The 24,620-nt window shown below is 36.0% G+C and overlaps 1 protein-coding gene across 8 annotated transcripts in view; it reads left to right on the forward strand.

Moving 5' to 3' along the window:
• ST18 (ST18 C2H2C-type zinc finger transcription factor) overlaps positions 1-24,620 on the forward strand; it is a 182,137-nt gene that overhangs the window by 130,947 nt on the left and 26,570 nt on the right. For 7 of the 8 annotated variants that reach the window (XM_084507416.1, XM_084507414.1, XM_084507415.1 and 4 more), the window contains 7 exons: positions 2,883-3,680; positions 6,507-6,641; positions 8,413-8,503; positions 10,539-10,643; positions 12,048-12,253; positions 15,518-15,729; positions 24,000-24,245. In XM_084507416.1, the coding sequence (XP_084363542.1) occupies positions 2,883-3,680; positions 6,507-6,641; positions 8,413-8,503; positions 10,539-10,643; positions 12,048-12,253; positions 15,518-15,729; positions 24,000-24,245 (1,793 nt within the window). The remainder of the gene's footprint in view (positions 1-2,882; positions 3,681-6,506; positions 6,642-8,412; positions 8,504-10,538; positions 10,644-12,047; positions 12,254-15,517; positions 15,730-23,999; positions 24,246-24,620) is intronic. The other variant, XM_084507420.1, reaches the window with a different exon arrangement.

The raw sequence follows: 24,620 nt of genomic DNA on the forward strand, positions 1-24,620 counted from the left end.
CATTTAAGTAAAAATTCTGGTTCCTTCCTTCCTTCCTTCCTTCCTTCCTTCCTTCCTTCCTTCCTTCCTTCCTTCCTTCCTTCCTTCCTTCCTTCATTCATTCCTTCTCTCTTTCTCTCTTTCTTTCTCTCTTCTTCCTTTCTTTTTCTTTCTTTTTTTTTTTTTGGTTTAAGATATTCTTGTATTTATTCATCCTGGTTTCTGACCATTCAGAGCCACCCTCAGTAATGTGTTTTTCTTTCCCTTATGTCTGTACCCTTCACAGATGGGGAAAATTGCAGAAGGGAAAGCATTTTGATGATTGTACAGGTAGAACTTATGCCATATACAGATGAAACTAAGTTATTTATTTATTTATTAAAAGGCAGGTGTTGGCCCAGGTCCATTTGCATAAGCATAGAAGAACCTTATTTACACTCGGCTGTTCAGTCAAAAGAAAAGAAAAATAATTCAGAAATCTTTATTTGGCACTGATTAAAATTATCCCAATCTGCTTATGTCACTGATAATATGAGCTATTCTTTTTGTACTACTATTTAACTATTACTAGTTAAAGTAGTTACAAACAAACATCAGCTAGAGCATAAAACTGACCTGGATATGTAGGTTTATTTTTAATTTCTTACTGTAAAATTGCTCATTTAATTGTGAATTCATAATTCTTGTTGCATCTGTTAATGTTTCAGTTTGTGCATTGATGCATCTGTAAATTAAACGGAGTTTTGATTATTTTTTAAAGTAAATTTGGAGCTTATAGAGTGAAAAGCAAAGCTGAGAGAGCTGTACCATTAAGACTGGTTCAACAATAATTTTAAGAGATTTAACTTAAAAAAACTCCTAGTTTTAGCATCAGTTGTGATGACTTAAGGAGCAAACACCTAGTTATGAAGCTTTTATGTTATTTTTCATCTTTCACCTAGAAAAATAATCAAAAAATAGCTGTTACTATTATCAAGCTTTTTGTTTGTTTGTTTTGTTTATGTTTTGAAGGGTGGAAAGACTTCTTTTAAAACTAGAACTTCTTACTTCTTGAAGTAACCTAATGATGTTACTGCGTTCTTCTCCAAATGGCGGAAAAGCAAATAATAAAAACCCATTTAACTGAAGTTTGTTAGAGAGCCAAATCATCATACTTACTTGCTGATATGTGAAAGACAACAGACTTCTTTATTCAGAATACTGCAATGTGTGTGGTACTGGACCAGCTGCTAAAAAGTTACATTACGGTTTACAGACTTTTTTTTAAAACATAACTTTATGCACACAGTGCACAAGGCCACCTCTCCCTGCATGAGCCCAATTTTCTGAAGAAGAATAAGAATTAATCAATATTTTCTTTTAACATATAACAAACAGTTGAACCAAACAATTATGTAAACTGGAAATGACCCAAAATGCTAACAGTTTGGCAGCAGTAAAGTGAAATGCATTGTGGTGCACATGTGCATTTTTGTCCCCCTTTTCCCCTCCACAATAATCTGCACTTAATAGGAATATTTTAAACTATGTAGCTAAGCAACAGAGGTAATTGTTGCTTTCTAGAGCTTTTGTTAGGCACTCTAACACAGCCCAAATATGCATAATTAGGTATAATGTCTATAAATCATTATTGTACACATGTGGGTAGTTAAGTGGATTGAGAGAATAGTTCAATGAATTGGACATATTCACTGAAAATGCTTTTTATTTGTTTTCTGTAGTTCATAATACTTTAAAATTATCATAACCCTTTACACTTTCTCTTAATAGCTTGCTGTGTTATGGAGAGAAACCTCATTTGCATTTTAGACTATGCTTAATTTATTATTTAAACCTGGAGTTCTTCTGATTCAGGAGAGAACAGATACATCTTGGGAAATAGTCTGTACTTGTTTATTCATCCTCCTTTCTAGGAAGTAAAATGTTAAATTTTTCAGTTTATGTTGAATAGATCCCAACAAAAGAATGTACCCTATAATCAGCATTATTGAAGGGGCTAGTGTTGTGACTAAATTCTTCCCTTCATCCAAAAATGCTTTTAGTTACTATGGCAATATTTACTTGATCCTGGCAAACCAGTGTTGATTTTAGAGAGATAATTACCAGAAAGGAAGATGATGGAGATGTATTTTTGAGTGTCCTTGTCAGAGGAAATGTTTATAAAAAAATTAAACGAGATACAAAAGGCATATTGTCTTCCTCACCGACCACCTCTCCTACATGCAGCCTCTATTACCTGCTGGCTGCTGCTTTTCTTCTGAAGAAAGATGTTTATAAAGACAGGATGCACTTCAGTGGTGTCTTTAACAAGTCCTTTATGAGTCTGTACATAACAACCATTTCTGTTTGCCTGTGCATGACCTGATATATCACTTAATGTGGCAATTGCAATGGTGACCAGGAGCTTGCCCTTTGTGAAGTATTGATGGTTTTTCCACCAAGGTCTTTCATGGGACTAAAAAAGTAATTAGGATCTATTTTGAGAAAATATTTGGGAATCTTAGATGAAAGAAAAGTGAAAATAGATTAGAGGAATTTTTAAATGCATGTGCTTGTATGTGTATATGCATAGATTGTGCATATATAGTATGTTTGTATATATGTATACTTCATTGTATTTATACAATGAAGTTGTACGTTCTAAAACAATACATATCTTTACCATCAGCAAAAAATGGTAACATATTTATTTTGCATATAGCTTTGGAGCAATAATATAAAGTAGATATAATCTTAGAAGGGTTTTTCCTGATGGTACAAGCAGTCATTTCAAATAAAGCTTTGGTGAATTTAATCATTTCAGAGTTTTCTAAAAGATACAAAAAGCAGTTATTCTTATGTATTTTCATCTCTCTCTCTCTCTCTCTTTTTTTTTTTTTTTTTTTTTTTTTTTTAATATACAGAGGACAGGAATCCAAAGCCATCTGAGGAAACTCTTCATTTGGGTGGGCAAGAAAATTCCAGTCAAAGAAAAGATAACTATTTGAGCTATCAAGATGCCATGGCCAAGTCTTTGATGAACATGGGAAAATTAGCAAAAGATGCACCCACTCAAGCAGTGACAGAAAATCTAAATGATAGCGGTATCCAATCTCTAAAAACAGAAAGCGATGACACTGATGAATGTTACATGATTAATTCAGCTGAAGGAAAGGAAAAGACTGTTATTTCTGACCCCAAATATTGTTCATCTGAGGAAAATGAAAGTAACTCTGAAATCATGGATAATGAGTGGGACAGTTCCTCAAATTTCTCAGAAGAAGCTAGTGCAAAACCCCATCTAACTCAGAAATATGCTGTAGAGTGTAATCAACCTAGCATCCTGGAAGTCCCAGAAATTAAGAAGGAAGAGGTAGAATTTGGTCCTTGTGAAATACTTTGTGATTCAGAAACAGAGCTAAGAGCACCCCAGGAGTCTCACCCAGATCCTTTTGAGAAGAAAATTCAGAATGCATTCCCTGAAAGTGAAGAAGATGACAATGAGTGCCTGTCAGAAACAACAGAAATGTCAGTTGAGCTGGACAAAGCAAAAGGGAACTTGAGTTTGCTAGAAGAAGCAATAGCTCTGCAGGCAGAGCAAGGGCATGTTTTTCACAGCACCTACAAGGAACTGGATAGGTTTCTCCTGGAGCATCTAGCAGGGGAAAGGAGACAAACCAAAGTTATTGACATTGGTGGGAGACAGTTATTTAGCAACAAACGTAAGGAAGTATTTTTTTGGCTGTTCTTAATGGCTTAAGCATTTATCCTGTGACTGATAAAGGATTCTGAGCTAGGTTTTATAGCAGCAGTAAAGAATCTGGAATTTAGCTGGTAATTTTGCTAATTACGTACCTTCACACTAGTGCCTTACATCTAACCAGGTTAAACACTGGGTACTTGGCATCCTGCCAAACCACTATGTGAAATGATCAGTAATGGCTACTAAAAGGGCTCTGTAGCTGGCACTGACACTCCTTCTCCTCCTTCTCCTCCTCCTCCGCTTCCTCCTCCACAGAGCTCCTGAATTTCAGCAGCCAAAAAAGAAGGCATTAAAACCATGCTTAAGGAAAGGTTAGGGTGAAAAATTGGCCTCTTCCATACATACCACCTAATTCCTAAGCCATGTGTTTTCCGAGTTCTGTCTACTTCATGTATCAACATTACATTTTACTACAGCCAGGAAAGCACACGCCGTGCTCTTCTGCCTCATTCACCATCAGTAGAATTACCAGTAAGTTCCAAAATCTTTTATCGTTTCTGGTGCTTTGTGACTTCCTACGAAGCTGCAGGAACATTGCTCCGTTTTCAGTATCTAATTGGGCTTCCAGAAGTGGAGATTTAAAAGATTTGTGTTTGATTTGTAAACTGGGTTATCTGGTTTGAAAATCCTCAACTGAGGATACTTACAGAATGACAAAAGATGTAATTTTATAAGCACATTTTCTGCTGTAGTAAGTAACAATATATTCATCTGTCTTTTCACCTTTCCTTTTTTGGCTTCCAAATATAGTAAGGTCACCCCAGCATTGCTACAATTTCTGCTTTTGTTAAACAAATAGATTTACTTTGGTATTTCTGAAGTTACTTTTAATGCTTTAGAGCATTATGTTAGAATCCATGTATTTACTTCTGTGGCATTTGCAAATATTAGAGTAGTTTAATTATTTAAAGACTTTACTGTGTAAGATAACTGACCATTTTATTTAGCAGTGGCAAGTATACATATTTTCTGTTGTATTCAGGCAGAAAATGTGTATCATCCATCTTATTCTTCTGTCTGAGTCTTTCTATTAGTTGTACATGCAAGGTGTTAGTCTACCTCCTTGTAAAACTGTATTAACCTTTATTTGCTCAGATTACTGTAATATATGACAGAATTTTGCAGATACCTTTTTTTTTTTATGCTGAGATCAGCTTTGTTTACAAGAGTTCATACTGGAGTCCATGTGACAAATGTGACATTCTCACAGCACACATAGAAAGAGGGTATGATGGTAAGCATGGCAAAATTTGGCCCTTCCTGATTTTGCTTCATATTAGTATTAGCCATATTTTGCAGGTGAGTTCAGAAGTTACATTAATGGAGGAACAAGCTAGGCTTTCTTCAGGCTGTATAAACACTGTATGATTTTAGTCAATGTAGCACCAGGCACTTTTTTTTTTTTTCACTTTACATAATTAGCTGTTTTTTTATTTCTGGTGCTGAAAATCCACTATCAGATCCATCAGCTCTTAATTTTCTTTCTTGGATGCTACATCAGAAAAACATGGCTTAAATTTACATTTTCCTATCTTCTTAATGATAAACCTTTCCAATTACTGGGGAAAAAATTAAATCATATTTTAAGGTCCCTCTTTATTTTCTGTCCACCACTGCAGCACTTTACATTCACAATGATTCTAAAAAACATGTGGTCTTCTGTTGATGTTCCATCTATTTTCTTTCCTCCCTATTTTTTATTTTATTTTGTTTTATTTTATTTTATTTTTTTAACTAAAGTCTTGCCAAGAATTTTAACCCTCAGCTGTCTCTGTCAATCCTGTCCCTGAGCATGTCCTACCTTGCAGTCCAACAAAATGAGCTTGAAGGAGGCTGCTCCCTGTGCTGGCTGCGGCTGTTTTCTCCCCCAGCACCGAATGCTGTTGGCAGCCAATCACAGGTTGAGCTAAAACCATCCTCAGCAATTTATGCGGCCACTTCCTCCTGCAGATTTCTCACAAGAGATTTTCTGGACCAGAATTCATTCCTTTCTCACCCAGAATTTTGATCCTGCATTGGAAATCAAATAAAGGCTTTCCGACCAGTGCTTCTTGCACAATTCTAGGTGCTTGAAAACAAAACTGGGGATGCACTGTGGCCATTACAGGGTGGTAGCTCTGGGGCTAGGCTGAGACCTCGCCTTTGAAAGGGTATCGGCTGCTCCATGTTTTCACTGTCATTGTGGGTTGTTCCACAAAGAGGCATTGCCTTGTGTACCAGAGGGAGCTGCTTGCCTTGCCTCTCAAATGTAAAGTGGCATGTATTCAGTTTCCTAACAAAGAACCTACAGCCTACAGATTTGTGATATTTAAGGAATGGCTTCTGGTTGAAATGCTTTTATGTTTGTTTGTTTGCTTTGCACCTCATCTTTTATTTGTTTGTCCCAGATTCCTGAAGCCTGACATTAACAGAGTAAAAGATTGTGGTTTTGTTTTGTTTTGTTTCTTTTTTTTTTTTTTTTTTTTTTTTTAATTCATTTATAGATCTTGCTGCCAGTTTTCTGGCTTATTGTGACTTCTGTCCTCTTTGAGGTTCTGAATGGAAAAAATGATACCACAATCCTAAAGCTATACAGTTTATGACATAAATGGTGTACTGGGAGTGGGGAGCACATAGTATAAAAAAAAAAAAATAAAAAGATGCTGAAATCACCTAAATCTGTTAAAACTTTGTGTATGAATATTGTTTGAAGTACAAAATAGATATTAACATCCTGATAAGATCACTCAGCTTACTGCAGGCAGGGTCTAAAACCAATCAAAGTCCTTATCTGATTTCTCTGCAGATTCACCCAGGCCTGAAAAGAGAGAAACCAAATGTCCCATCCCAGGATGTGATGGCACAGGGCATGTGACTGGGCTGTACCCCCACCACCGCAGTCTCTCAGGCTGTCCACATAAAGTTAGAGTACCACTAGAAAGTGAGTATCATCAACCTGCAGTCCAGAGTCAGAACTGTATCTGGCCTGGTATTGGGTACTCATGCTGGAAAAGAAACATTCTTTTTCTCAGGGAGAATGAAGAATGAGTCCGAGAGGAGCCATCCAGCTCTTGACCATGGTCCTAGTTCCCACACTTGTGAAGTTCACTCACTACTTATCAGACACACTACAAATAGCAATAGACTTATCTGGTGGCCTGATAAGATCCACCAGATCTTATCTTGGGAAGAACAAGATCAGAGCCAAACTATCCCCGTGTTGTGGAAAGACTTGCATAACGTAGCCTTATGAATATTGTGTGCTGCGTGTAAGGAACAGAGAACAGATACTACCTGTCTGCTTCAGGCCTCTGACTTGATTTGCTATAATCACCCACTGAGGCTGCTGTTTTCACATTGCTGGTAACTTAAGAGGCCTGGGCATGCTGTACAGAGATGTTTCGAGTGACCTTCTTACCACTGAGCTCGAAGAAGTTACTTTCATCAGCATATCACAACAGTGGTCCACAGCAAGTCACTCTCCTAGGACTGTAGCATGCTAACCTTGGTATGGCCAGTCTAGCCTCAATTTCCCTATTTATTTCTAATTGTGCTGATCTGATTGCCCTGGTTTGTGTGTGTAATCCTTCAATGTGATGCAATGCAATGTTGTATAATAAGCCAAAACTTAATATGAAATTAGTTGTTTAAACAACATAAATTGTTTTCTGTGGTGGCATGCATAACAATATATTAAAGGATAGTTGAACTTTACTGCTGTTCTGTTTCTAACTGCAGGTCTATTTTTTATTTTTTTTAATCTGGTACTAAACTGTATTTATGGAAATGTCTGCTGAGTTAAGCAGGCTGCTGCATTTGGAAGGCTCTAGCAGCATTAACTTCTTAAAAAGTTAAAATTAATAAGCCCTTGTTGATTTTCACACTTCTAACCGGATACGTTCTGTCCTGCTGACCAAAAATATATATATATATATCTGTAACCACATTTTTTTTTGATAGAACAAACCAGTTGACTGAACAATCAGTTTTCTTGAAGTACTGTTCACCCAAAGGGGGGAAATGCAGTATTAAAGTCATGAGGGGAGACATACAAAGATGTTTTGTTTTACACAGGCATCACTCTTAGTACAGATGATTCATATGCAAGGGCATAAGAAATGTTCATGCAACAGGTTGTAATCACTGTTGAGGGTATAAACTGCTATTTGGGGATATGATCAATTTGTCTAAAGTAGATTGAACACAGGGCAGATGATCAGAAATTATCAGGGTTCAAAGAGGCATACTCAGATCATCTTACAAGGCAGAAGGCATGAAAATCATTCCTGTACCTGAGAACTTGCCCTCCCTGAGCCAGAAGGAGACTCCAGCTAAGTAGCCCAACTACGGGGTCTATGACTCCTCTATGGTCTCCATTTTTTCATTTACTGTCTTAATGGTGTGTGAACCAGAGGGCTAGGGACTTCATGATGAAACATCCTAGCTAACTTCTGCTTTTGCTTTTTTGAAGTTGCAAGAAAAGATGGTGTGCATCTTGGAAGCCACACTACAAACACATAGCAGTAAACCAATATATGTTCGAGTCAAGGGTCTTGCTGCACTGTAGGTCCTTCACTTCTCTTCTTCTGGGGTCAAAATGTGACAGAATAGAGAATATTCTGTGTCTGAAAAAGAAATGTTCTGTTTTAATGTATTTATATATATATTCACTGATATATGTTATTATCACTTTTTTATTTTTTCTTCCTTAGTTCTTGCCATGCATGAAAATGTTTTAAAGTGTCCCACTCCAGGATGCACTGGAAGAGGACATGTCAACAGCAATCGCAACACACACAGAAGGTAGTTTTGAACAGTTCCTGTCTGCTTAAAATCTAGCACGTACTCATGAATAAATTGGTGGTCATGTCTTGGAATTAGATGCTATATACTAGATTGCAGAATGTCTACGAACAGCAAGGGAAGTCTGTATTATTTATAAGAAGATAATTGTGTTTAATTTTATTATATAAAAAATGACTTCAGTACTGAGGATAGAAAATTCCACTATTCTTTTTCACAGATGAGATTTCAAACTATATTATCACTGCAGTGTTCACAGTGAAACACCATCACATAAAAGAAGTAGGAATAAACAAATTCATTACTATTGCTACAACTGGTAATCCCAATGGAAACCAAAGCCTCTTCTTTCTGCACTACTGACATGGTAGTCTTTGGCAAGAACTTCCCATCAAGGCACATTCTGTTTTAGCAAAACAGGAAATTTTAAGGGCAATACTTAAGAATCCCCATAAAAATTAACTCCATTTATAAGCCTCAGGAATGTCATCTTCCTGCTTGGAACACTCTTGTCTGTTTAACTTTCTGCCTGCAGGGAGAAAGTAAAATAGAGGAAAGCCTTCCAGATATGCAGCTGGGGAATCACAGCTGGGCTGCAGGTGAGGCAGAGAACTGAAGCCACTGTTGTCAGCATGGCTCCTGTCAGCATTGCTGTCTGCTGGGAGGCAGCAAGCCAAAATATTCCATTATAGTTCTTTTGGAGGGCCATTCATCTGGAATAATATATTGTCAATCTAATGACCAAACTTGAGATGAAAAATACTCAAAAATGTCTTTGTTCAACTGAATTTTTGAGCAATTTCCTTTTTCTGTTGCTGTGTTAATGATTAATTAGTTATTGTAAAAGTGCACCACAATCAAGGATTATCACACTCTGTTGCTACCTCTGATACAGAAAGATACCATCAAGTTTTAATCAGAGGGACCAAAAGATTATGTATAAAATACATGAGGAATCAAATAGAAAAAAAAAAAAAAAAAAAAAAGAGGAGGAGGAGGAGAAGAAGGAGGAGAAGGAGAAGGAGAAGGAGAAGGAGAAGGAGAAGGAGGAGAAGAAGAAAGAAGGAGAAGAAGGAGAAGGAGAAGGAGGAGAAGAAGAAAGAAGGAGAAGAAGGAGAAGGAGAAGGAGGAGAAGGAGAAGGAGAAGGAGAAGGAGAAGAAGGAGAAGGAGAAGGAGAAGGAGAAGGAGAAGGAGAAGGAGAAGGAGAAGGAGAAGGAGAAGGAGAAGGAGAAGGAGAAGGAGAAGGAGAAGGAGAAGGAGAAGGAGAAGGAGAAGGAGAAGGAGAAGGAGAAGAAGGGAGAAGGAGAAGAAGGGAGAAGGAGAAGAAGGAGAAGGAGAAGAAGGAGAAGAAGAAAGAAGGAGAAGAAGGAGAAGGAGAAGAAGGAGAAGGAGAAGGAGAAAGAAGGAGAAGGAGAAGGAGAAGGAGAAGGAGAAGGAGAAGGAGAAGGAGAAGGAGAAGGAGAAGGAGAAGGAGAAGGAGAAGGAGAAGGAGAAGGAGAAGGAGAAGGAGAAGGAGAAGGAGAAGGAGAAGGAGAAGGAGAAGGAGAAGGAGAAGGAGAAGAAGAAGAAGAAGGAGAAGAAGAAGAAGAAAGCAAGCACAACCTGAAATGAACTGACACAATGTGCACTTTGTTAACAGTCATTGTTCACATACATCTGTTTATTTTCCATCAGTCCACTTTCCTTTTAATCATTAGGAGGCTTATATCCATGGTTTAGTTGTTAAAATAATTGTCATTTGGATAAAAAATACTAGTGATTTTCCAGCCACAAAACATTTAAGCTGAAAGGTGGAAATATCCTACGTTTCCAGATCACCTCAAATATGCAGATTTCAGAGTTTTGCATTAAGGAACAGTAGACAAATGAATCTAACCTGAAATACCAGCTGCTGTTCCAATAAATGAATAAGCCCCAGAGAAATTCGAAGCCATTGGGTTCTGCAGTATGTTTTATTTAATTAAAATTTCATTTAAAGTTTTGTGTTTTTTTTTTTTTCTTTTTGTTTCTTCTCTTTACCTTGTTTTCAAACAGTCTTTCTGGTTGTCCAATTGCTGCAGCTGAAAAGTTGGCAATGTCCCAGGAAAAAACCCAGCTTGAATCTCCAAAAGTGGGACAGTGCCATGATCAGACTCACAGGTAGGAGCCTTCATGATCTAGTCTGACCAAAGTATTTCTGCACAAACTGTTAATCAGTCCTCAGGTCTTTCACCCTATTTGGCTACAGAGGTAACTCAATTTTTGAAGATGAACTACTGCAAAGGTAAATAGATTGACCATATGTCAAAATTGTCAAGCAGCATTCTGCTGGCCCTTGTGAGTGTGGCTGACATTGAAGATAATAGACATACTTTTTGAAATGCAATCAGATCTATTCTACTAAATCTTATTTCAATACAAATAGCCTCATGAATGTTTCTCAGATGTCTTTCTTCCATAAACCAAATCTGCTATCTCTGCTGAAATGTTCTAAATTATCTTACAAAATTTTCCATTGTTGCAATATTTTGGCCACTGGAACATGGTTAAAGATCTCTTTGACCTTATTGCACTTCTAGTAGCACAGCCTTCATTTGTTTTGTGGTTCTTTTCAGAGGCATCTTCCAGTGATTCCAAGTAGCAGGTTGTATTGTTATTGCAGTTATCTGAAAGGGTTGAGAACTCTGCTTATTCAGTTTCCCCACTCTAGATTAATTCATATTATGAGTTTCTTTATTTTAAGTTTATTGGTTTAATTAGTTTAATTTATTTTTTATACAATGGCATCAAAAAGAGGAAACATTTTTATTGTGATTGTATTTTGTTGAGAGTTATATGGACCCTACAGACATGCATAATTTGCACATCATTGGCACCACAACCATTACAACCTATTATATTCAGGTCTATTTGGGGACACTTTAATTTGTGGATTATTGACATGATCAGCTCTAATGGTTCCTTCAGAGCCATTACAGAATATTATGTCCATGTGTCTGCCAATTGCACGTGCCTTAACTCTACATATGAAAAGTCCTTAGGAAATTACTAAAGACAAGTAGTTACTGAACAGTAACTAAATGGAATAACACACTGTAAATCATTCTTTCACCCCAAATAGCAGAAGCAATTATTTTAGATCATCTTATATTAAATTTATACCATATTCCTTCATAGTAAAGTGTGAACAATGGTGATCCATAACACTACAAGTCCTTTGTGACTTGCAAAAATCCAGACAATTTTTTGAAAAAAAAAAAAAAAAAAAAGAAACATAATGCTACAATGGTAATCTAGAATCAAATTGGTGGTATCCTTCTTGTAAATTGCCTGCAACATTACTAGAGTATGCTAGAAATATTTTTGTGTACAGCTTTGAATTACTAGGTCAGCCATACTTACATAATTTCTTTCTTTTACTCATCTACCAGTAGGTTTTACATGCAAAATCAACACACTTTCTGATACCAAGATGCAACTGTATCATACTTTTCAATAAAATGTAATTTAGATATTCTTTTGCCTTTCTTGTCTTCCTCATTTTTTTCTTCCTTCTGTTTTCAGCACAAATTTAACTAAGCAGCCTGAGGTAGCTCAGTACAATTACAGAACTTCACAGGCAGTCACCTCCTCCAGATCTACCCTCACAAAAGAAAAGGAGAAGTTTGGGAAAGTACCATTTGATTATGCCAGCTTTGATGCACAAGTCTTTGGCAAACGCACAATGGCACCCATGGTGCAAGGACGAAAAACACCCCAGTTCCTTGAATGTAAGCTTGAATGTAAAATTCCATTCTATCTTGGAAAACGGGCTTTTTATATATATATATAGTAATAGATAGATAGATAGATAGATAGATAATTATAATTATTTTAATTTTTCTTTTTCTGTTATTGCTTGCTTCTTTGGCTTAAAACTTACAGATTTCAAAAAGACTTTGGAGAAAACATTTTAACCACTTGTTGCCAGAATGCTAAGTATAAGCACTAATTTGCTAAATATAGACTGCTAGAATGCTAAATAAGACCACCATATGGTTTACTTTTTTTTACATTTCTTTTAAAAGTGATTATCAGAGGAAAAGGGGAATGAAAAAGAATGATTTACATTTTATCTGTTGCTTTTCTCCTTGGTTAAATTGTGATATCATTACTCATGTAACAGCATGCTGCCATGAGAAGTCCCATGGAATGTGTCTGCATAAGATACTATGAATTGCTGAATAAGAGAAATCCAAGTTAAGTTTTAAAGGGCACTTCATCCATACACATTCTTCCTCCTAGATGACCGCATGCCTCAGCTGTATTACATTGAGGCCTATATTTAATTCATTTTGATCTCCCATATTTCTGTACTACACCATATTTGTAATGCAGACATAACCTTGATAACATCAAATTGTTATCAAGGTGCTCTTGCTTGCATCATTTACAGATTTCCTGAGGTAATCCTCTGTACAAATGAGATGCTGTGTGTGAACAGGGATTATTTACTGCAGATACTCTTCACAATCTTCTTAGCAAACTTCAGCAAGATTCTGCCATTGTATTGACCATTATAACATACTCTAGTTTCAAGAAAAAAACAGTTCAGTTTCCACAAAGGAAACGGAATAAAATAGTTTAATTGCACCATATATAGGTTCAGACCAGTGTAAATCCAAAGCAATATGACAGAAGATTCTCTTCTGGCTTTTGTTGTTGCTCATGGGAAAAAAAGAAAAAAAAAAGAAAACAAAACAACAAAAAAAAATAAATCACATCTCACTTAAACCAAGGAAGGAGAACTTTCATAGTAAGGTGAACAGAAAAGCAGAACATTTTAATATGTGTATATACATATATACAGCATAATATACTTCAAATAATATATTATATATATATAAAGTCTGTATTTATTTCTGCAAGTTTCTGAATGTGTATATACTATATATATATATGTATATATGGAGGTATCTATGTATTTGTGTATATGTATAAATACCTCATTTAAAATTCCAAATGAAAAGCAGATATTTATCTGGCCTGGAAAATAGGCTTGTTCAGATGTAAGCAAATATGTGCATTGCCAGCTTCTTGGGTGGCAGATTTTCCAATTTTGTTTGTAAAATTGAATATTCTCTATTAGCTGTCTCTTTGCACAGATGCATGTCTATTTCACAGGTTCATTTCAAGGAAAAATGATTGAAATGTTTTTATACAAATGCAAATCTATACATATGCAATTTATGTATAATGTATATCAGTACTGAAGTTTACAGCCAGTTGTTCTTGCAAGATTACAGTGTATAGCTATTATTTAAATGGAAAGGTGAAAATAAAAGAGCAGGTGAGTGTACAGAAACATAAAAGTTGGCAATAAGAAGCTGTGATTTAGAGATTGGTTCAGCATCCTATGTAAATATGTAGCTAGCCAAAAACACATCATTAGTCCTCTGTGGATTCTGCATTTATAAACTTGGTTTGTTGACAAAACAGGTATCCTTCATAGTTTTTTTGTTTTGGTTTGGTTTGGTTTTGTATTTTAGGGTGGTTTTCAAATTAGATGTAGTAACTGCTAAAAATGAAGATCATTTTATTTGTTCTATAGTTTCACAGAATAGATAAGGTATAAAAAGGATAGGATAGACAGGATAGATAAATCCTTTTTCATTTGCACTGGAGAAAGAGAAAGCTGAATCATGAAGTCCTTATGAATTTTCTACTGATGCTAGTATTTAGAAAAAATAAACATGGCATTCAGTTACAGTCAGTGCACACAAACAAGCATTTATTGTACAGCATCCCAAGTTTGAGGAAAGATTTCTTGAATGTCTTGTGTAGGTCTTATCATTAAAATACACTTGTCCAAAGCTCAACATCCAAAGGGATCTGAGCCTTGGGGCTCAGATCTTTATGTAGCGAGCAGATGGCTATATGCAGAAATGTTCTTGGTGTATCTGGGTGTAGGCTGAGAAATTGGATTTTGCTTACTGTATCTTTGTATGACACTGGAAGAGCTACAGACAAAATAAATTATTATTGCTTACTAAGTGCTGAGATCATTATGCTGTGTTTTTGCAGCAACAGTTAATGACATCTTAAACTCCAAAATCCAGAACAGAGAGCAGAGTTCTTTCTACCTGTTTTGGAGTAAGTGCTGCTGATGGAGCAGAAAACAGATCCACAAATGCCACTTTTGTCTGTGAAAGTGCTTTTCTGTTCACCTGCTAGTTCTTCATTCTTAACTGACCTCTAGCCTAGTGAATCTGTGTTTTATTCCAAATGATAACCAACATAAAAAGGTCAGCTAAGACTACTTGTATTCTGAATGTTCATTGTTGGTTGTTTCAGGGTTGTTTTTTTTTTGTTTGTTTGTTTTTTGTTTGCTTGTTTTGTTTGTTTGCATGTTTTTAATTGTTTGAAAGATAGACAAATTACTAAAGTTTCCACATAAACAAGACTGAATATTCCTAACAGGTAAAGCTTTTCTATGACTTGGAGTACATTCAAGAAACTGATCTTGTTCTCCTTATTCATATGAACAAAACGATTTAAATAACAGAGTTATTAATTTAAGTAGGGTAATTTAAGCAAGGTAAGCAATGTTGTTTTAGGAAAGACTGGACAAGTCACTTATTTTATTTTTTTACACAGTAGAGCTCTAAGAGAAAGCCTTTATAAGGATATATTTGCAATTGCATTTGTCAATCAGTGTCATCAGGTCATGACTCATAACGCATTAATATTTGTTCAGTCTTTCCTTAGACATTGTTGCATTTAATGCCTGACTAAGGAATGAGAAAATTCTTAGTAAAAGTCTCAGATGCTTGGTTGAAAAATGTGTATATAACAAAGTTATTTTTCTGCTAAAAATTAAATTAACATGTTTCTGAAGCCACTTTTACAGAAAACCATTAGAACCAGTAGGAAATTAATTGTTTTAAATGTATTCTTTGAATATTTTAATGTATAAAATTGTAGTCTGAGAAACAAGACTATTTAATGGGAAAAATCACATATATGCAATTGCTAATCAAATCTCTCTTCAACAGCAAAGCATTTTTCAAATCCAGTGAAATTTTCTAATCGACTGCCTAGTGCTAGCGCCCACACACAGAGCCCTTGCCATGCCAACTCTTATAGCTACGGTCAATGTAGTGAAGACACCCACATAGCAGCAGCTGCTGCTATCCTGAACCTTTCCACCCGCTGCAGGGAAGCAGCAGAGATCCTCTCCAACAAACCACAGAGTCTGTCTGCCAAGGTAGGGTAGTCCAAGAACCTGGAGGGTGTGCTAGCTACTGAACTGTGCGAATAAACTGTCTTTCATGTTAGTGACTGCATTAAATCCCCAAAAAGGAGGCTTCTGTTTGCATGCTCTTTTGAAGAGAGAGAGAGAAAAAATCAGTAATGTAGTGACCAGTTCTGATAAAAATAAATAAATTGCAGGAATTATGTTGTTACTCTTTTTATAATTGAGCATTAAATACAAGGGGGCTGTTTTGTGGCAAGAAAAAAGAAGAATATTTGAAATCCAGCAACAATCTGTGGTGGATAATGTGTTAGATCTGTTTAAAGAGGGAATGTTCCTCTCTCTGAATCCTGCCATTAGCAATCATTTAGGAGGCTGATAAAAATAAAAAATAAAAATAAAGTGATTAATCAAGGTGAGATTTTGCTTGCAATAAAACAGAACTATACCTATAGAGTCTGTTGCATTCTGAGCTCATAACAGTTTGTTTGACAAGGTATAGGGAGAGAAATAACAAGTGACTTTGTTAAAATGGTCCTTTCTGCTAATGGGAGGGGAGAATCAGACCCACAGTGTTTGGCGATAGATAATTTGGGCATGTCTGTCGTAATGGAAAGCTGCCTAATATCATAGATGTTTGTGGGGCTTTCATGTTTTGGTTTCTGCTCTGCGTTTCCTCACAGATCTTTATGATTTATAAATGGTACTGTGTGAGCTATAAACCTTATTTTCTGTGCCATTACATAGTATTATAATGCTTGTGAAAATAGACAAGATTTTCTTCTTATGACTATGATTATGGGAGTATTGTTGTTTATTTATTTGCATTAAAGTCACACATGCTCCACTGCAATGAAACTTTTGAAAGCTCTTGCTGTTGCAAGATGTTGAGAAGAGATCACTGGGGAATGAAAGAGGTGTATTTATCAGGTGTATTTCTGCTATGGGACTCCCAGTCATGATATGTGTTCCAAAAGACAGATGAACTGTGTCTCTGCAAGTCAGTGTCACTCTGTGATGATCGTTACAATACCAGTCTCAGGCTGGCTAGAGGGTGCCTTCTGTGGCTATTGGCTTACAAATTTTGTTCTGCCTCCATTCACCACTGCTAAGATTGGATCTTGAAACCAGTGTTGTGAGATGCCACAGAGTAGATGTTCTAGTGTTAATGTGTCCACATGCATCCCCTGTAATACAGACACTATCTACCCCAAATATTTATCATGGAATCTTTTGCGGGTGGCAGATTTATTCCAGATAGCTGCAGCAGAGACCTCCTTCCACTGGTCTTCAATACAGACTTCTAGCAGGGAAATGGAAACTGATGCCAATGGCTGTATTAAATGGCTGCTGCAGCCTTTGGCTGACCTCAGCAACAGACCTTTCTTGCCAGACAAGAGCAATAAAGGGACCAGGCATAACCCAAAGATTTTTTCCTCCATACCTGCTTCACAGTTGCCAAATCATGGGGAAGGTTTGAATAGAAGTGAACATAATAGTAACGATATGGAGGGACACTTGGGGCACATAGCTTACTCTTTTTTCAGAGCCAAGAATCCAGCCTAAAAGAAAATCACCTGCATACCTTGCTATCTGCCTGCCTCCACTTTTGCCAGATTTTCTGGAGGGCATACTGCTACAAAACATCTGACAGAAGAATCAGAATTAGCTTCTGGCTAGAACGCAGGCAAGTAAGCCCCAAACAGATTTGGTAGCCAAAACCACACAAAACCCATTTTTATTTGGTTTTGGCTATTTATTACTTTCAGGACTCAAACAGGAAGTTGTGGAAATACACCTCTAGAAAACTCCCTTCAGTGAAGATGTTTTCTTATTTTAAAATATGGCAGGAAACCTTTTGCAAGTACATCTGAAATAGTCATATCTGTCCAAATGTTGTGCTTCTAAGTTTTAACAGCAGAACTTGAACTTCAAACGTTCCAAGCAATTGTCATTTTCTTGTTTTCTCTCAAGGCACATATTGTATATGTTGCCTTTCTTAAACAGATGGGGAGAACACCAAAATATTTTTAGCACAATTTTTTTCTTGAAGGCATTTTTTTTTTCTTTTTGTCACTTAAATTTTATTTCTTGACCTCTTAGCATTGCCAGATTTTTAGTAAGAGCTGGACATTTTACCTTGAATATTGATGATTTCCCTGTAAATATAGATAACACTTAAATGAAAAAGTGACTGTTTTTTACTGCACAGTTTCAAATTTAATTAATTTAATGGATTTTCGATTATATTAGGGAAAGTCCTCACTTTCCTTACATATCAGTTCAAAAGGGAGAAGAAAAAAAATAAGAGAGAATTGTTTCAAGGGTAGTGAAATCCGATTACACGTTCACAGTGCTGTCAGTAAGCAGAACTTCATAAAGAGAACCAATGTACAGAGGTAATCTGCCTAATAATTCTATATAAAAATTATTAATTTATAAATAAATCAATTAAAAGAATGCATTTACTCTTAAGTGGGCAGTAAAATAGATCTTAAGCTTTCTCTGTGAATTATCTATCAGCTGTATGCAATATATTAAGATAATTATATACTTCCTGATACTGTTTTTTAAAAGTACCACATTAATGTTACAGTGTCTATGCTATTCAACCCCACAGGTGCAGACACCTGTAACTTCAATAAACATTTCCCCTGAATATTACAATGATCAGCCAATTCTCATGTGGTCTGTATGCCAAATCCTGGTCTGCAGCTTCATTCACCTCCTATTGAATTCAACAGAAGGACTCCCTTGGAACACTTAGCCTGCACTTTCTAGCAGTGTGCTAGAGTCTACATCATTGTAACATCCAGAGATCTTTGATGTTTACAGCCTCACCACATTCACATCTCACAGAGGTAGTTGCAAGCAATGCAGTTTATCTGTATCCTCATCACCACTGCTTGCCAAACATTTTGTTGAATGTTTTGGTGCTTTTTCCACCTGTTCAGACAAAATGGCATATGCACACTATGCTTTAAAAGAAAACAAAAAAATGACACTTGCTAAAAAATGTTTAAAGTTCAAATTCTGCTCTTTAACAAAATTATGTCATCTCTCCATTCTTGGATATTGATGACAGTGATAATTACATCAATTATTTCAATAATGTAGTCAGTACTTAACACATTTGTCAGGCATTCCTTTATTCCAAATACCTTAAAACCTTTGTTGAAAAAAAAAAGGTTGAAAAATCAGCAAAGAATATCATAGGTTCTATTCTGTTTTACTGCTGTGCATATTGCTCCTTGAGTGAGTTCCTGGCTGCCTTTTTTTTTCTTTTTTTCTTTTTTTTTTTTTGTGAAATTTTTGTGAATTTTTCAGGGCTGAAACTGACTTCATCTGTATCTCAAACATTGCTAGGCAGTTACAGATTTATTTTTTTTTTTTGATTCAGATTAGTATTTTATTTTACTGCAGAAGAACTTGATTGTTTACCTTTAAATCTGAATAACAAATGCATTTATTCTTATTGGCTATGAATAGAATAAATTGTACTCTTTTGGATGTATTTGCATTAATAGTGTACATATACATGGCAAGGTACTAGTTACAGAGTTATTCTCAATACCAGAAGTTAAGAACCCTTTTGAGCTGTCTAATGCAGACTGAATTACTAGTGGGAGTGCAAAATCATTGATAATGTTGTTTCTTTAGACTTACTTAGTAATCAGTGCTATGGCTGATGCTAACAAAAGGATACATGAAACCCCTTATATGTAATGATACAATCTCCCTAAGGTCACAGGTTTGAAATAAGATTCATGCAGACATAATAATTCACTCTTTCTGGTCCAGCTATGAGATAAGGCTTAACTTGTAATCATTACTTGAGACATATTGCAGAGTATTAAATGTTGTGAGCTATAGAAGGGATGATAAACATATGAAAAAATGCAAGAGTAATTTACCACCAAGAAAAAAATACACATATATTTTTAGCTTATATAGTTGAATTCTAAGTTCAAGACTAAATAATGTCCTAGAAAATATTTTGTAATATTTAGGTCATAAATTAAAGGAGACTGAGAAAAGCTTGACTTTAAAGTACTTGACTAAGCATTTGACAAAAAGCTTGACTAAACATTTGAAGAAGATAGAGACCATTTTTTTGGTGTACAAATATATTAGTGTTCATTTTAGATGCATACTCTTCATAGAGTACTACTTGTACCTTATCTTTTCACAGAGTAGATCATGGAATAAAGAAAATGTGCTTCAGTCATTTTTCTCTCATTTTTCATTCTGAACTCCTTTTTCCAGCTGCTTGTAAAACCTGTGGGGGTGATTGCACTGTCACTGATGTGGGAGTAGATAAGGAGTAACCTGAATTTAATTACTGTATGGCTCCTCTCACCCTTGTAGATTTTTCTTCATAGTTTCAGTGGATTTTTCCCTAGTTTACACTAGTGTAAATGTAAATGAGATCAAAATCAGGCTCCAAAGACTCATACAACAGTAAACTAATATGTTAGGTAATAATAAGTTACATTCACATCTTTATTTTATTTACATTTTTAAGGAAAAATCAGAACAATATACATTGTTTCTGTAGCTGTATTTTAAATATGTCATGATAAATGGATAAATATAGGCTAGTTCTTGCATGTACTAGAGTCAACAGTAATAAGATCTTGCTTTTACTGAGGAGTACATAGCCTTTAAAAGTCTGAGCTAAGCATAGTAAGTGCCATTTTCTGTCAGCATGTCATAGCACTGCTATAGCTTTTTTTTTTTTTTTTGCCATTTGCCATTTTAGTCTTTTTTAGTTCCATTTTAAAATTAATGTAAAAATAAATGTGGTAAAACAAGCAAAGGAGACATATTGAGAGGAGGGTGGGATGAGAGTAGGAATGAAAACTGGAGCAGTAGCTCTGACCATCCTCTCTTTTTGCTCTGCCATTTGGAGTTTACTATGAATGCAGCAAAGTGATAGCTATTTTATACTGTTCTGAATAAAAAGCCATGCTGTAAACGTGTGATCCATCCTGTGATGGGCAAAAGGGGATATTTTTCCATGACTATATTTAATTGTTGTGTGCATCTGTGAGCTCACTTAAACCCCATCTGTACTCTACTTCACAAACACACAACCCAGCCTTTCCTGACCAAAATTAGGTAGATGTTGGACAACCCAACTTATATGTGAATTTCAGAAAAGTGCTGAGGAATCTCTAAATATCCACATTAGTAAAATGTTCTGCTTATCACCCAAAGCTCCTTGTTGCAGCTAATGTTAACTGTTTCTCAGAAATTACGTTTCCTGACATTTTTCTATGCAGTTTCATCAAGGAGGGAACCTTGACTGCTTTTGGTCCTTTCTGTTGTCAATGTTGCCTTCTGAGTAGCTGATATTTTGTCAGTGATAGAGAATCTGCACTATTTATGGGTTTTGCACTATAAAACTACTGCAGCCCAGTCACATGGCTTCCTTTTCTAAGCCATCTGTCACAGAGGTCTGGAATTTTATGTGAATGTTGGTTGTGCAGACTTAACCCAAGTTTTTTTATTATGAAAAATGTCAGCAACTACAATATTTAGCATTTTACTTTACATTGGTCATTAAACTTGATTACTGTAGCTCTGTTTCATCGCTATAGTTACATATCAACTAGGAAGCCAAAAAACACTGGGATGATCATGGCAGAGCTCTATTGTCATATCCTGGAGTGTGCACTTGGCACTGATATAGTTAATATCTTGGATTTTTGTAACTAAGGTTTATTAATGCTGGTATAAAAATGTATTTGATATTATACAGATGGCATAAGATGTTGTGGTTACTAAGTTATTATCCAGGATAAGCTGCACTGTCAAATTCAGGGCTTAAAACTATCACAGGAGATTAAACTATTTACTAAAAAGGGGCAGAAAGATATAACCAAAGCGTCTTAGTATGAACATATTAGAAGTGTATTTGCTTCCCATAAATATAATAAAACATCTCTCTCTTTAAGCTGTATGATTGAAAATGTGAACTTTGTCATACAGGAGAAGCAAATATAAGGTGTCCGAGTTTCTGAACTGGGGAAAAGCAGATGGCTTGGTAGTACTTCAGTCTAGGTGAGAATCTGTCATAGGCCCATGTACACAAAATAGAATCAGGGTCCCTGAGTAAAGAGAGATCACTAGGACCTCAATCTTCATCTACCAAAATTTTTTCATCTGACTAGAAGTATTTCATCAGATGCATTTCACCTTTAAATGAATCAGCTCTGACAGTGGTAAAGGACATATCTGCATGAAGGAAGCTTGTGCTTTCAGTCCAGCTGGGTTGCCCTATCTTTAACCATTACATGATAGACTAATCATTTAATCTGCAGCAATAGTTACTAGGAAGAAAGAGAATAGGATTCTCTGTATTGGAGTCTCACCCCTTCCTAAGAAAGAGGTCTAAAAAAATGGTAAAACTCACCTCTGGACATATCTTTTCCTTTTAAAACAGAGGGTGTAAGTGATTCATTTATGATACAGGCTTATTTTTATATTATTCAAGTTAGTAAGGCTCTGTGTGGGCTTATATGACTGTCTCCTAAGTTTTGCATCTAGCCCTAATTTCCCAAGAATCTTCTAAGCTTTGCGGTGATGCAAAAAGTACTGAAGATAATAACAGGAAGACACGGCAACATTAAAGATAGCATTCAACATGGATATTGCTTTCTATGACCTTGTCATTTAACTCTATAGTTCTGTATATTTTCTGGCTTATTTAGGTTAAAACATACAATTAGACAATGAGTGTTCCTTCAGAAGCCGTATCTTTCACTTCTTCCCCTATTTGACTTTAATAACTGTTTTCACTAGTGAGGACCAATCTTACATGTATACTCATCCCTACCTAAACTTTGATATTCAGTGTTGCTCCCTATTTAAGATATACATGTTAATTCCAGACAGTGTCTTGAAATAGCAAGAGCAAAGGATCGAAAAGAAAAGAAATAACAACAACAACAATAATAATAATAATAATAATAATAATTAATAATAAGATCTAAACAAAGGTCATATTGGCAATTGTCTCTAGAATGGAACTGCAATATCCACAGAGAAGTTCACAGTGGTAAAATCCCCAACACGTCATTAGTTATCTGTCCATGGAGAGAGAGCAAAGGAACAATATCTCATCAATGAGCATTAGGAAGAAGATTTGCATGCAAGGATGATATGGGCATGCAAAAGCCTACTTGGACCTGTGTCCAAAAGCAGAAAGAAATACTGGTCCCTCAATACAGAAGAAACTCTGTGTGAGTCCTCACAACACACTAGAGAGCATAACATGAAATTTTTTGCTACTTCCATTAGTAAGTTGCACTTTCAGGAGACTTTTTTCATTCCAAGAAGAGGAGATTTTACTCTGCTAAAAACTTACTCTAAAACTTACTCTAAAGCAGAACTCTAAAGATTTCCTTCCCTGGTCCTCTTCATAAAGTTAAGCAGCCCTTGTCCCTTCCTGTGAACAAGAACTGAGATGTTCTTCCAGCCCAGAAACAGAATTTGGGTCTCTTTCCAAAGTGAAAAATCCCCTGCAATCAGGGGCTGCTGATTGCTTTGCTTCCCAGAGTAGCAAACATTGTGTTAACTCATACTGGATATCTCCTTCAGGGACATCCTCCATGCTGTGTTTCCTAGTCTAGTGCTCTGAGTGCAGAACTGTGCCTTAGTGGCCTAGTCCGGTCCATGTCTTGTGGCAAATTTTTGAAAGGTCATTTCCAAGCCAAATCATGATTAAGGCAACGTGTTATTATCAGTGATGCATGAAACTCTAGTTAAAAAATCTCATACTGTGTTTCTTTTAGGCATATTTCTTTCCCCCTCCATCTCTCCCCCATGATGCAGATGTTGTAATATTTCTAGGATGTGGGGGGAAGGGAGCATATGTAATAGTAATGCTGTTGGTGACCTAAACAATGCATTAATGCTTTTAACAGTGAATTGGGGTCATAGTTCTCTGTAAGAGTAAAAAGATCAAGAAGATTTAGAGCTAAACTTTTTTTAAATAAAACTAGATTTAGGGTGTATAGGTTATGGTTTAGAGGCATCTTATTTAAATTCTGCTTACTATTTTTAAGCTGAGATGCAGGGACACCATTACTGAAGCTGCATTTAAGTCTGCCTAAGAGTTGGACATTAACTGATATAAATCGAAAAGCTGGTTTTAGATTCAGATAAATTTAAATAAAAGCATGCATTTATATTTATCCTTTAAAAGCACCACATGGTTATGTTGCAGCCTCACCATTCTGTACCTAAACATGTCTCTGTTTCCTGTTGTATGTCAGGGAGCTGAGATAGAAGTGGATGAAAATGGCACTCTGGATTTGAGCATGAAAAAGAACCGAAGCCAAGACAAAGTTATGCCTCTCACTTCTTCCAGTACAGTACTTCCCACTCCTTCCTCTTCTCCTTTCAAAACAAGCAGTATCCTGGTAAATGCAGCCTTCTACCAGGCTCTTTGTGAGCAGGAAGGCTGGGATACCCCAATCAACTACAGCAAGACACATGGCAGGAAAGAAGAAGAAAAAGAGGTATTTTTTTTCTCAGTTTCTGAATGACTTTTTTCCCATGGATAAATGTCAGATAATGGTCTTTGGGATGACCAATTTGCTGAAGTTTAAAGGGAATTTATTTCTACAGTAGAAGTTTGTGAACATTGAGTTAGCTTTAATGTTTTGTTGGATATGGCAAAAAATAAAAATCACTACTCATTTTGAAAGATCTTGCTTTCAGAGCCTACTTCCAGAGATGGAAAACAACAACCGTGAATTTTTATAAGGGTTGTGAATGCCTGTAAGCATCTAAGAAAAGGAAATGAAAAGCATGCACACTTAAATACTGCTTCTTAATTTTTTTTCCTAGTGGCTCAGTCCTGTAGCACATATACCCAAACGACCTAGCACTCA

This window comes from Aythya ferina (assembly GCF_964211825.1).
Source record: "Aythya ferina genome assembly, chromosome: 2".
Classification (NCBI taxonomy): domain Eukaryota; kingdom Metazoa; phylum Chordata; class Aves; order Anseriformes; family Anatidae; genus Aythya; species Aythya ferina.